This window comes from Macaca fascicularis, chromosome 5, assembly GCF_037993035.2.
Source record: "Macaca fascicularis isolate 582-1 chromosome 5, T2T-MFA8v1.1".
In the NCBI taxonomy this organism is placed as follows: Eukaryota; Metazoa; Chordata; class Mammalia; order Primates; family Cercopithecidae; genus Macaca; species Macaca fascicularis.
The window spans coordinates 63,990,515-64,002,867 of NC_088379.1; the positions used below are offsets into that span (position 1 = coordinate 63,990,515).

General features: G+C 32.5%; 1 protein-coding gene across 1 annotated transcript; it reads left to right on the top strand.

The window, feature by feature from the left end:
* Positions 1–897: 897 nt before the first annotated feature.
* On the top strand, positions 898–8,514 carry CSN2 (casein beta). Its single transcript, XM_015450111.4, has 9 exons — positions 898–945; positions 3,150–3,212; positions 3,925–3,951; positions 4,058–4,084; positions 5,080–5,100; positions 5,192–5,236; positions 6,345–6,875; positions 7,437–7,478; positions 8,181–8,514. The coding sequence occupies exons 2-8, from the start codon at positions 3,162–3,164 to the stop codon at positions 7,440–7,442; spliced, it is 708 nt and encodes a 235-aa protein (XP_015305597.3). The 5' UTR covers positions 898–945; positions 3,150–3,161; the 3' UTR covers positions 7,443–7,478; positions 8,181–8,514.
* Positions 8,515–12,353: the final 3,839 nt, after the last annotated feature.

Here is a 12,353-nt window from a genome sequence, read left to right on the forward strand (position 1 = left end):
AACAATATAGTTTTGAGCAAGTTACTTAATCTTTTGGCATCTCTGTTTTCTCAACCTAAGTATGGAGAGGAGAGCTACCTCATGATGTTCTTGTGAAGATTATACAAGATAACGTCTTTGCTTAGTGCTTGGCAAAGGGTTAGAACTAAGTAAAAAATAACCATCATTAATATTATCATAATTATGCTTGACATGAAAAGAGATAATCAATATTAAAAGGTAAATAAAACTCTGTGATACTTTGCAAAATTTTTATTACAGATTTACTGAAGATTTTGCCTTTACTAGCCACCCAGATTCCTTCTTTGAGTTGTTTCATTACAGAGGAAAGTTTATTTATCTTGTGTATAAAATATTTGTTTTAACTAAATAATTTATATATTTTTTCCAAATCAAGTGGCCCTGGGAGAAAAACAGTTTGCCTCAAATAACAGTTTGCCATCACGGACTTGTTATCTTGTCAGTTTTTCATTTCAACATAAAGCACTGACAACTGCTCAGGTTCACATGAAACTGTGGCCTTTGTGAAGCCCTGTGTATCTCTAGCGTTCACACACAATTTTCCCACAACTGAAATCTCAAGGCCCCACTAAGCCCTAAAGAGATCTAATTATGTCCATAATAACTTGGGGACAGGGCCAGAGGGTCACTGTCCTCCAGTCATTGTCTGTTGTTATTGAACAGTTGCATTTCCTGGACAGGTTTCCTTTATCAACTTGTGAATTGTTCCCTTGTTACAATGATCCCCAGAATTTGTGGGGACATATAATAGGCAGAAATCATTTTCTAATCATGTGGACTTCTTGGAATTAAAGCTCACTGTTGATCTTATTTCAAACCACAAAATTAGCATGTCGTTAAATATTGTATATAAACAGCCACAGAAGCTGATAGACCATCATCTGTCCAGCACTACCTTCACTTCTCTTCAATCTTGGAAAAACGGTAAGAATTTTAGATACGGATTTGTTGTATCTTCTCCTAACCACGTATTTCAAAGTAGCTTGAGCTATAGAAAAAACATAGTTGCTTAAAATATAGTGTTTGAAATAAAAGTATTTAAGGTAGTACTGAAATTATTTTTAACACTTAGGCTAAAAAAGATAGAAGTGCCCAGAAGAATTTGGTAAAAAAATTGCAATGACGTATAGCCTTCACGAGTTTAAGAAAATGTAATAACTAATTTTATGCATATGTATATTTAGTATGAGGCTAGTTCATAGTTAATATTAAAAGGAGATTCATTTTTGAATTAATCTTCCAATTTGATTTAGCATATCACAGCCATAAAAAGAAATATACTTAGATTACAGTGTGGGTAGATAAATAATTACTGGAAAAGCTTTATCCAACAGGTAGTTTACAGCAGTAGCATACTGAGTCAAGAAATAGAGGGAATGGTTTGAGGGCATTTACTACTTTAAATATTTATAAACAATGTTTTCAGAAGAGTTTACTCATCAAACTTGTCTAGAGCCTCAAATTTCCCAGTTTATTATCTACTTTGTAACATTTCAGAACAATATTAAAATGAGACAGAAATACAGAATTAAGTTAAAAAGAAACAATGTGATTTACTTTGTAAGAAAATTCTTAATGGGGTAGAGAAGACTTGGAAACCATAAACAAAGATAATAGATGATATAAAAGAAAATAGCTCAGAGCGTACCAGTCGATAAAGAAACTCTGACTTAAAAATTAGTATATAGTATATTTATAGTATATAAATTAGTATAAAAATTAGTATAATTGGTATTAGTATATATTAGTATATTTGTATATAAAATTAGTATAGTAATTATATATTAGCATATAAAATTAGTATATATTAGTCGATTAGTAATAAAATTAGTAAAGTTTATAAGCAGATTACTTATAAAATATAGAAAATGCTGTGGGATCCTCCCTAAGTGCAATTATATACAAAATAGAGTGCTATATTCTTTTTCTGAACCCCGACATAAAAAATTTGGAAACTTATGGAGGTCTTAGGCAAAGCAAAATTAATAAAAAAATATTTAACATTCATAAAAAATCTAGAAAAAAATTTATTTTCCATAATAGAGAGAATTATGTTCAACTTTCAAATATTGAAAAGAACATTTTTCAAATAAATTAGAGACTTTTTTCATGAAGTATTTTTAGTTCAAAAATTGAGTTTCAAAATCTGAAAATGAAGATTTGAGTGTCAAGTAATATTGTGGCATAAACATTATTTTGGAATTAAAAAAATGTAAGAACACATAACAAGGAGATGATTTCGTATATTTTGGTCATAAATGTTAACATATATTTCACAAGAAGAGGTAGTCCCAAGCTGGACAGTGGGCAAGAGGTCCTGACTCCTTGGCAGATCATCAAGAGACCTTTGTGTACATTTTAATACAGAGAAGAGAAGAAGCCTAGTGTATAATCTCTAAAGTCATGGGGCATAAAGGAGAACAGATATTATTAGCTATGTGGGGAAGATGGATATAAACAGAGAAGAAACAAACTTTATAGTCCAACAATTCTCTGGATAGTGACACAAATAAGGAAAGTGTTAAAATGAAAATCTCAGTCTTATTGGAAATGAGGAGAAATAATTAAACTAAAATATTCATGGTAACCGTTTAGTGAAAATAAAAATATAAAAATAAAATGTGACTTTTTTGTACACATTTTCTTGATTAGTCTCTTCCAGTAGAACTGAGGCTCCATCAGGGAGTAATATCAGGACTGTAATATTTTGCTCATTGCTGCAGTCCTGGTCCCTAGACAGTGTCTGGCAAGAACAGATTCTAAGGAAATATTTTTATATTAATGAATAAATCTTTCCATATATATTTATAACTTCTTTATGCCTTTTGAAAAATCAATACTGCAAATGGGACGTTTTTAAAAGTGGGGATGAGTTGTTAGCTGAAATATCTGAATAGTTGGCAATGAAGTTTGGAATTTGATAAATGAGAATAGCAAGCCAGAATAGATTTTGACCTGAGTCATATGATATAACTTCTATTTAGTATTTATTCTATTTATTTTCTAAAATGTAGACATTTTTGTCATACATTATCTCTCTTTTTTATAAAAAGTAACCTTACCTAACTAAATAAGAAATATATCCAATTAACCAATCTATCACTATTCAATTTTTTCTCCATTCACAGGACTTAGTAGCCATGAAGGTCATCATTCTTGCCTGCCTGGTGGCTCTTGCTCTTGCAAGGGAGGTATGTGCACAAGAAAAAATTCATAAAAATCAAGAAATAGTGGACTATATGCCTATTTGTAGAGAATAACATCACCAACATTTTTTACTGTATAATAAAGAAGAATTTCATGAAAATTATCTTGACTTCTATCAAAATCATTTATATTTACCCACTGTCTCAACAGTTTCCTATAGTGCTCCAAATGCTTCCGACACCAATGTGCTGCTAGTCACTAAAGAAAAAGCAAACAAATCAATAAGTAATAAAAAATCATAAAAATGGCAACAAATACATGCATAAATAACTCCACAGATGCTCAACCTAGATAAACATATCTTATTCCAGTCATAAAATGTATATATATCTTATAGCCTAGGGCACTGGGTCCAAGTCTGTCTATACAAAGGCATCCATAGGATGAAGTACAGACACAATCATAATCCTAATCATACATTCATAATAATATAGTAAAAATATTTAATACAAATTAAAGTGACTCAACCATCAAAAACTGTCTTTAATAAATGTAAGATAAAAGTATATTAATAAAAATTACTAAATGTAAAAGACATTAAAGCAATTACCTTTCAAGCCTCAAAAGTCATATAACATTTTTAATTTGTCACATTTGTGAAAGAGATAGATCTGCATAAATGATGTAAAAATTAAGTAGGATACATGTTTAACAATGTGTTAGCTGTAGAAACTGAATTTTTAAACATCTTTTCAGAAGGAACAATCCAGTGCATCCTTTGAGGTAAGATTTTTTTTGTTTAGAGAAAATTTATGAACCATAAAATAGTAAAATTCTCTAATGATCTAGAAGATGTAGCTGGTTGTCATTTTTTTTTTTTTTTCCACAGACTGTAGAAAATCTTTCAAGCAGTGAGGTAAGTTAACATTCTGCCCAATTTTAGAAGAGTAAAATCCTGTGCTATTTTTCTATGGTGTTACATCATGGCAGTTAAGCTAATGCCACTATGTCAATGACATATAAGTTCTAGTATACATTTCCTTTATATATGTTTAAGGACAATAAGTATCTGGAAAATACAACATTCTGGAACTTTCTAAATTGGCTTGCTACTTGAAATTGTGTTATGTTGCTTCCTCTTTTTTTTTTTTCTTTTTTAATGAACCATACAGTCCTGTTTTCTGCCTTGAACTCTCTTTACTCTGAACTCATTCACTTTGAGCATATATTGAGGGTCTTCTATGGGTCAGACATCGACTAGGAGCTGTGGTACAAACTGAAAAGATAGAGATGCGAGTGATAGTTAAGAGCTTGCTAAGCAGTAGGTAAGCAGATATGAAAAAGGTCACATTTTATAATTACAATTGCCACTTTAGCAAATAAGTGAGATTTAGTGTAGTCCTAAATCTACCTGAGAGAGTCAGGTAGATATTTATTCTTACACCTCTCTTCTTGGGTGTGTGATCACTTGATAAGTAAATGGTACCTCAATAGACTCTGTTTCTTCAGGAAGGTTATATGATCCTTAAGGGAAATGTTTAACTCTTCTGATTCATTTGAAGTGATCATAATGTATCAATTGTTATTAGAATATATTTTCAAAGAGTATTGCCTTTTTTAAAAAACCAAATGGGGTTTTAGAGATCATTTGTTGTCAGGGGATGAGCATGGTGGTAGAGAGAAATTAGCATCTATTAATTGCTTTTTTTGTGCCATGTCCTTCTTGACTGCATTCATCTGACTTTCTTTTATACAACAAGCTTATATAGAACAATTTAATATATAAGCTTTAATGATTATACAAAGTTATTAATGATATTATCAAACAATTAATGCCTTTATTTCCTGATTTATATTGCAAAGTAAGAATTGTTAAAACTAAATCTAATTTTATTTTATATTTTTCCATAGGAATCTATTACACAATACAAGGTAAATTTTCACATTTAAAATGTACATATTTTCAAAATTTCCTCTAATTTTTACAGATGGTAACATATTTTTATATATGATTTATTTTTAGCAGACAGTTGAGAAGGTTAAACATGAGGACCAGCAGCAAAGAGAGGTAATTTGTTAATGATAAGTATATTTCTAAAATTATCATAAAGTATAATACATACAAAAATATTTATAATGTATATGTTGATTCTAAAGAATGGTAATAAAATAAATGCCATATACCCACGAACCACTGTAAAAAAAATTAAACATTGATAAAGTCAATATATTTTCTAGGATATGCATGCATTTTTAAACTCATAATTAATTTCTGGAATATAGACTAAATACATAATGATATTACTAATGGTATATCTGTTTTCAACAAGCGCACATTGGTGGGAACATTTCCAGGTTGGGAACTATGATCCTCTTATTTTCAAGGTGGATATGGTAATGAAAAGGAGTATACAGCTGGTAAAAAATAAACTATGTAGAATTTGTGCCATACTGCCTTCATTCCCGTATGGACAACACAAAATCCTGTATTTCATTAAATTACATTTATGGTGATATGTTTACCTAATCACAATTTTCAGTTGCTTTGTGTATCAATGAATTGTTTGGTATCACATAAAATATTTTTAAAATCAATTTTAAACAAAAAAATCAATGTCTCTTGAAAGACTCAAGAGACTATCTTCTCCCAAGGGAAGGAACGCAAGAATTTGGCTGGTGTTAAATCACTTCCTGAGATAAGCCACAAATTAAGACTGATTTTCTTTTTCATCAAACCAAAACAAAACAAAAATGAACCTTGGAATTGTCCCTCTAAGTCTTTTTAAACTGACCTCTTTTCACTGTGTGAAAACAATTTGGTCTATTATTGGCACAACTGTGTTGAAAAGTAAATTCTCTCTGAAGACCAAAGTGTACAGTTACAGCTATACAGGCAATTCAGGAAAAGGTTAAAAGAATGTTTCTGAAATATCCAAACATTGATTTCACTTTGGCCTGTGTAGTTACCCATGAAGTGAGTGGATTAAAATCTTTCAACAAACATTTTACTCATTTTTCCTCACATAACTCAAGATAATTTCTTAACAAAATAAGTGAAATATTTTCTTCCTCTCTTTCTACTCATTTATCATTGCCTAAAAGAGAGAAATGAATTCATTATGAATGGCAATTATAGCTGAATCAAGGACTCAAAGATTCTTTTTCCTTCTTTCCAGGATGAACGCCAGGATAAAATCGACCCCTCTTTCCAGCCACAGCCTCTGATCTATCCATTCGTTGAGCCTATCCCCTATGGTTTTCTTCCACAAAACATTCTGCCTCTTGCTCAGCCTGCTGTGGTGCTGCCTGTCCCTCAGCCTGAAATAATGGAAGTCCCTAAAGCTAAAGACACTATTTACACTAAAGGCAGAGTGATGCCCATCCATAAATCTCCAATGATGCCCTTTTTTGAGCCTCAAATCCCAAAACTCCCTGATCTTGAAAATCTGCATCTTCCTCTGCCTCTGCTCCAGCCCTTGATGCACCAGGTCCCTCAGCCTATTCCTCAGACTCTTGCGCTTCCCCCTCAGCCCCTGTGGTCTGTTCCTCAGCCCAAAGTCCTGCCTATCCCCCAGCAAGTGGTGCCCTACCCTCAGAGAGCTGTGCCTGTTCAAGCCCTTCTGCTCAGCCAAGAACTTCTACTTGATCCCACCCGCCAGATCTACCCTGTGACTCAGCCACTTGCCCCAGTTCATAACCCCATTAGGGTAAGTACAAATTTACTGACTTTGCTGTTTCATTCAAAATGTGTATGGGATGGTAGAATAAAAGAATAAATGTAGAGTAAATGAAAATAATAAAGCAGTTTAGATAAGTGATTCTTAATGCTTACCTATACAATAGAATCATCTGGAGAACTTTTCCCCACAAATCCCAATGCCTATGCCTACCCAGAGATTCTAATATAATTATTCTCGTTCTTTGTGTAGAGGAAACTGAGTGCTGAGAAAAAAGCTATTGCATGAATTCTGATTTAATTAGTCTGTTGAGAATTCTGATTTAGATAAAGTAATTAAAGCTTACAAAAGCCAGAATTAAATTTAATAGTATGCTTGAATTTGGAATAAAAGAGCTAAAAAATGTTCCATCATTTTCCTTGTGCACATCTATTTTATACAAGCCTTAGTTCACATCTTGTTTTTGCTGTAAGTATATATGAAGGCAAAAGATTGAGATGCTTATTTCACTACTTATGACATTCTTAAGGCAAGTTTTCCTACTAAGAGGCTAATTAATTATTTATTTATTTGTATTTGTTTATTTTTAAGGTCTAAGAGGATTTCAAAATTAATTTTCCCTCCTCATTTTTGGTAAGTTTTGGGAGTTTGGAGATAAAATTGATCATTTTTATACATGATGTCTTTCCACATTTAATTCTAGAGAAGACCAATATAGTGAAAATTTCATACATATAAGAACTTTTTTTATTAATTATCAACTTAATGGTTGACTATCATTTACTGACCTGAAACTATCTATCTTTTGCATTTCAAATAACTTTAATTTTATTTATGTACTATTGACAGATTTGACTGACTTGCTTTCAAGGGCCCATATACTTACCTTTGATTATCACTATTTTTAGGAAAAACAGAATATCTTTTTTATTTTACTTTTATGGAAATACATTTGAGCCTTTGTCAAAAGCCTGTTTGCATTTTTATTTCCAACCTACCCTTCATAAAATTTGTATTTACTTTACTTAAAATTATCTTTTAATTCATGAGTTCAAATTACTCCAAATGTAAACGTTAAAAAGAGGAGAGAATAGTATTGCAATTCTAAGATGTAAAGCCTTTTATGATTATGAAAGACTAGACATTTCACCGAAGCAATTTCAAGTTCGCTAATATTTGGTTATATGCAAACTTTATATGCTTCCAAGCCACAACAGAATGCGTTTGCAATACAATTTATTGTGTGAATTAGTCACACCAAAGTTAGAAGTGAAGAGAGGTGAATATTTACATGTTATAACATAACTAATTGTATATTTGCTCTCTATTCCACAGAATTGATTGAGACTGGAAATATGATGCCTTTTTCACCTTTGTATCATGTTATCCCTAATTAAGTATGTTTGAATGAGTTTATATGGAAAAAAACTTTATTCCTTTATTTATTTTATATATTATATGTCATTCATTTAATTTGAAATTTGACTCATGAACTATTTACATTTTCCAAATTTTAATTTAACTAGTACCACAGAAGTTCAATATTCATTCGGAAATGCTACAAACATATCAAACATATATATACAAATTGTTTCTGGAATTGTGCTTATTATTATTTCTTGAAGAATCTATTTCCTTTCCAGTCATTTCAATAAATTATCCTTAAGCATATTTAAGTTGTTCTTTTTTTCAAACCTAATCGACCTCATTAAAGTTACCTTTGATTTATTATTGATGTTCAAAATAATCCTGGAAGAATGCATCGAAATTGAATAGAATGTTTTGAGTTGAATATGAAAAGATATCAAACAGTGGAGGAAAAGAAAGGATGCTTTTATACTCCACTTGCTATAGAAAGTTTTGGTTTATGCCTATTTTCCCAGTGTCATTATTATAGCTACACCTTTCACTTTCAAAATGATCCAGCATTGGATGCTAAATTTTGTGGTGACCCGGGGAAAAAGTTTTAAATGTGAAACCTGAAGCACAACTTGCCACAGGGTAGCTACGTGATGCTGTAAGAGCTTTAATTCCCACATGGATAAAATATTGCAAAGAATTTTACTGAAGGTTTGATCACATATTAGTAACATGATTAGTGTACTGTATAGTATGTGATAGATGATCTCTATTGCTCCACATTGCTGACATTGCTTACACCACAGCACCAAAGCATTCTAACAAATCAAAATGAACTGGGTTAATATGGTGAAACTCTGACAGCCATTAATTCTAACTGTGAAGTAGTTGTTTATTGTGATTAATTTTCTCTCTTTCTATACCAACTCCTCCACTTGTACATTCAATTATATCTTCCTGAGTTTATGTAGTGACTCATGTCTAGCAATTATCCCATCTTTCTTATATTTCCAGTATTTCCCTGTCCCTTGTTATAGCATAAGGATCATGGAAGACCTTATACTATAGTATCTCCCATCATTAAAGAACAAACTTGCATCCTTAACACTACCTCCAAACCTCTCCCAATTATTTGGATTACTTTATATCAGTTGTCATGCAAAAGTATCCATTGGGCTGTTTCCATATCTCATATCTTATTCTATTACTAACCCACTCCAATCAAATTTTTGTCCCCCACTGAAACCACTTCTTTTCCAGGTTATCAATAATTTTCATATTGCTAATTTGTGTTCAGTTTACCCAGCCTCTCAGTGTTATTTGGTAGAATTTGTCATCTTTACTTCCTTGAAACATCATTCTTCTCTTCATTGGAAATCCTTAACCTAATAAACCCTTGGTTTCTTCTTTTATTCAAGAGACACTTCTCAGTTTTCCTTCTTCTATTTTCTCCTTTTCCAAATCCTTAAGGGTTGGAGTACCCTAGAGATTAGCCTTACCCTGGCTGATCCTGTTCAGTTCCCTGGCTTTAAGTACATTCTTATGCTAATAGCTTCCAAATCTCTATCTCCAAACGTCTTTGTTTTGTTACTCAAAACTTATGCACTCAACTGCCTTCTTGATCTCCACATCTAAGTATCTAATTAAAATCTCATACCTGGCATGACCTAGCATAGCTCTTAATCTGAATCCAGTCCCCAACATGATCTTTAATCAATCTTCTCCACATCAATACATAGCTCTACACTCTCCTCTGTCGTCAAAACTAAAAGCTTAACAGTCACTATTGATTTATTCTTTTATCTTTGTTCTAGGTTGGATAGTGCCCCACAAAATGCCATGTCTTTCTGGAAGCTCATTATTTGGAAATAGGTTAGTTTCAAATATAATTAGTTAAGATGAGGTCATACTGGAGTGATACGGGCCCTTAATCCTGTATAACTGTTACTCTTATAAGAAGAGACACAGACAGAAACAGGGGAGAATGTAATGTGACAACAGAAGCACAGATCAGAGTGATGCATCTACAGATCAATAAATACCAAAGATTTCTGGCAGCACCAGAAGTTAAAAGAAAGGCATGAGACTGATTGTTCACTAGATTATTCAGAGATCATGGACCTATCAACACTTTATTTTGAACTTCTAGCTTCCAGAATTGTAAGAAAACAAATAGCAGTTGTTTTAAGACACTTGGCTTATGATATTTTATTAAAGCAGCACTAGGAAATTAATACACATTTCACATCCATTTATTAATGAGTATAGAAATTTCAACCTAGGAAATATACGTTGAATTTCTCCAATGCTCGGTAGCTCCACTATTAATAGTTTATATTGATTCATCATCATAATCTCTTACTGAAATACTATAATGGCCTCCAAAATGACTTCCCAGTTGTCCCTTCTGCAGGTGTTTCTCACTAAGCAACCAGAATTATCATTTATGAGCGTAGGTTTTCTCAAATCTATGTAGTATGTCATACAAAATAAAAAGATGAAATCAGTCATTCATTCAAAACCTTTTTTGGGGGGAGGATGTTCTTTTCAGAAAATATAGACTAGATTATTTAAACCAGTTTTATGGTGAACAAAACTAGAAAATACAGATTAAATACTTGAAAAATGTCTTTTGAAAACACTAGGGAGCTAGCAAGTTAAAAAGCATTTGTAAGACTGGGAAGAAACTATGCCCTAAAGACAAGTCCACCATGGGTGCCTTTGTTAAATGCTAGGCATTTTTCAATAACAAGAGCACAAACTAAGAGCCTGAGAAGCTGACCCACAGACTCAGGATATGAAAATTGGGCTTGAGACCTGTCAAGGATGACGGATACTAGAAAACTTCCCAAGATATTTGTTGAGTTGATGAAAAAATATACTTCACCAGTAAAATTGAACTGAGAATAGACAAACCTCACTGAAACTCAGCTTTGAATAATATCAATCCCTGACCGGGTAAACTGAGTAGATTAAGCTGCCAACCAGATACGCCTATGGAGAAATTAAGTGTTGATGCCTTCATCATAGGATACACAAAAATCAACGCAAGATGGACAACAGATCTAAGTGTGAATGGTGAAACAATAAAACTTCCAAGAGATAACAGAAAATATCTTTACTATTTTGGATTCAGAAAATATTTATTAACAATAACAAAGAGCACAGTAATACCATAAATTATTGAAAATTTGACTTCATTAAAGAAGTGATCATCACAGGAAACCATTCAGAGAATTAAAAGGCAAGCCAGAGTTAAGGGTATATTAGCAAAAACTATAACTGCTTGTTTCTAAAATATATAAAGAACTTCAAGTCAGTAAGAAAGACAACCAATAAAATAATCTGTAGGTTCATACGACAGTATGAGCTAGTCATGCAGCCATATTCTAGCTACATGACCAGTCTTATATTTTAATGAATGTAAAATATACATCTGCATACCATGTGACTAGTGGTTCTACTTTTTTCAGGTATATAATGAGAAAGACAAAGTTTATTCAATGACATTTATTAAAGCATGGTAAGGAAGACTTTCTTCATAACTATTGAGATAGGTACAGGGATCACTACAATGAGATTTTACATTAGGAAAGACAAATTGGGCTCAACTCCAAATACAGCATGCACAAATAGGAATTTATAGCCAAGAAGCAGAGTGATGGTCAGTGAATGAAAAATTGCTAAGAGGAAACAACAGAGGTCATGGGGATTCTGGTTAGGCTGACTTAACAGGATTCTTGCTGAGAATAGGCCCATATGACATTACCTGGGAAATTGTGGGGGATGAGAAACCACATCAGATATTGAAGAGAATCACATATCAAGCATGGAGGATTATTGCTAAGCAGACTCAGCAAAGTTCTTTGCTTAAACTAGATTTTACAAGGAAGTACACAGATGGGCCTAGAAGTTTTAGGAGCCTGAGTAATGTTGGGTCAAGTAAAAAAATCCTTGTCAGTGCTGGCTTCATCTACAATTCTCAATCTACCACTGGAGGTCGTTCAAATCACCTCAGTGCCAGGAAGCTCAACACTGCTTTTGATCAGGGTTTCTTGTAATGAGTTAGTCATGCAAGCATATTCTAGATGCATGAATAACATAAACCACGGAAAACCACACTCACTGGATCACTTGAACTTAGGCGTT

Excerpts from the sequence above, each read along its gene's own strand:
- CSN2 (XM_015450111.4), top strand. The coding sequence starts at position 3,162 with ATGAAGGTCATCATTCTTGCCTGCCTGGTGGCTCTTGCTCTTGCAAGG. Across the intron at positions 3,213-3,924 it reads CTCTTGCTCTTGCAAGGGAG|AAGGAACAATCCAGTGCATC; the intron begins GTATGTGCACAA and ends ACATCTTTTCAG. Across the intron at positions 4,085-5,079 it reads AAAATCTTTCAAGCAGTGAG|GAATCTATTACACAATACAA; the intron begins GTAAGTTAACAT and ends ATTTTTCCATAG.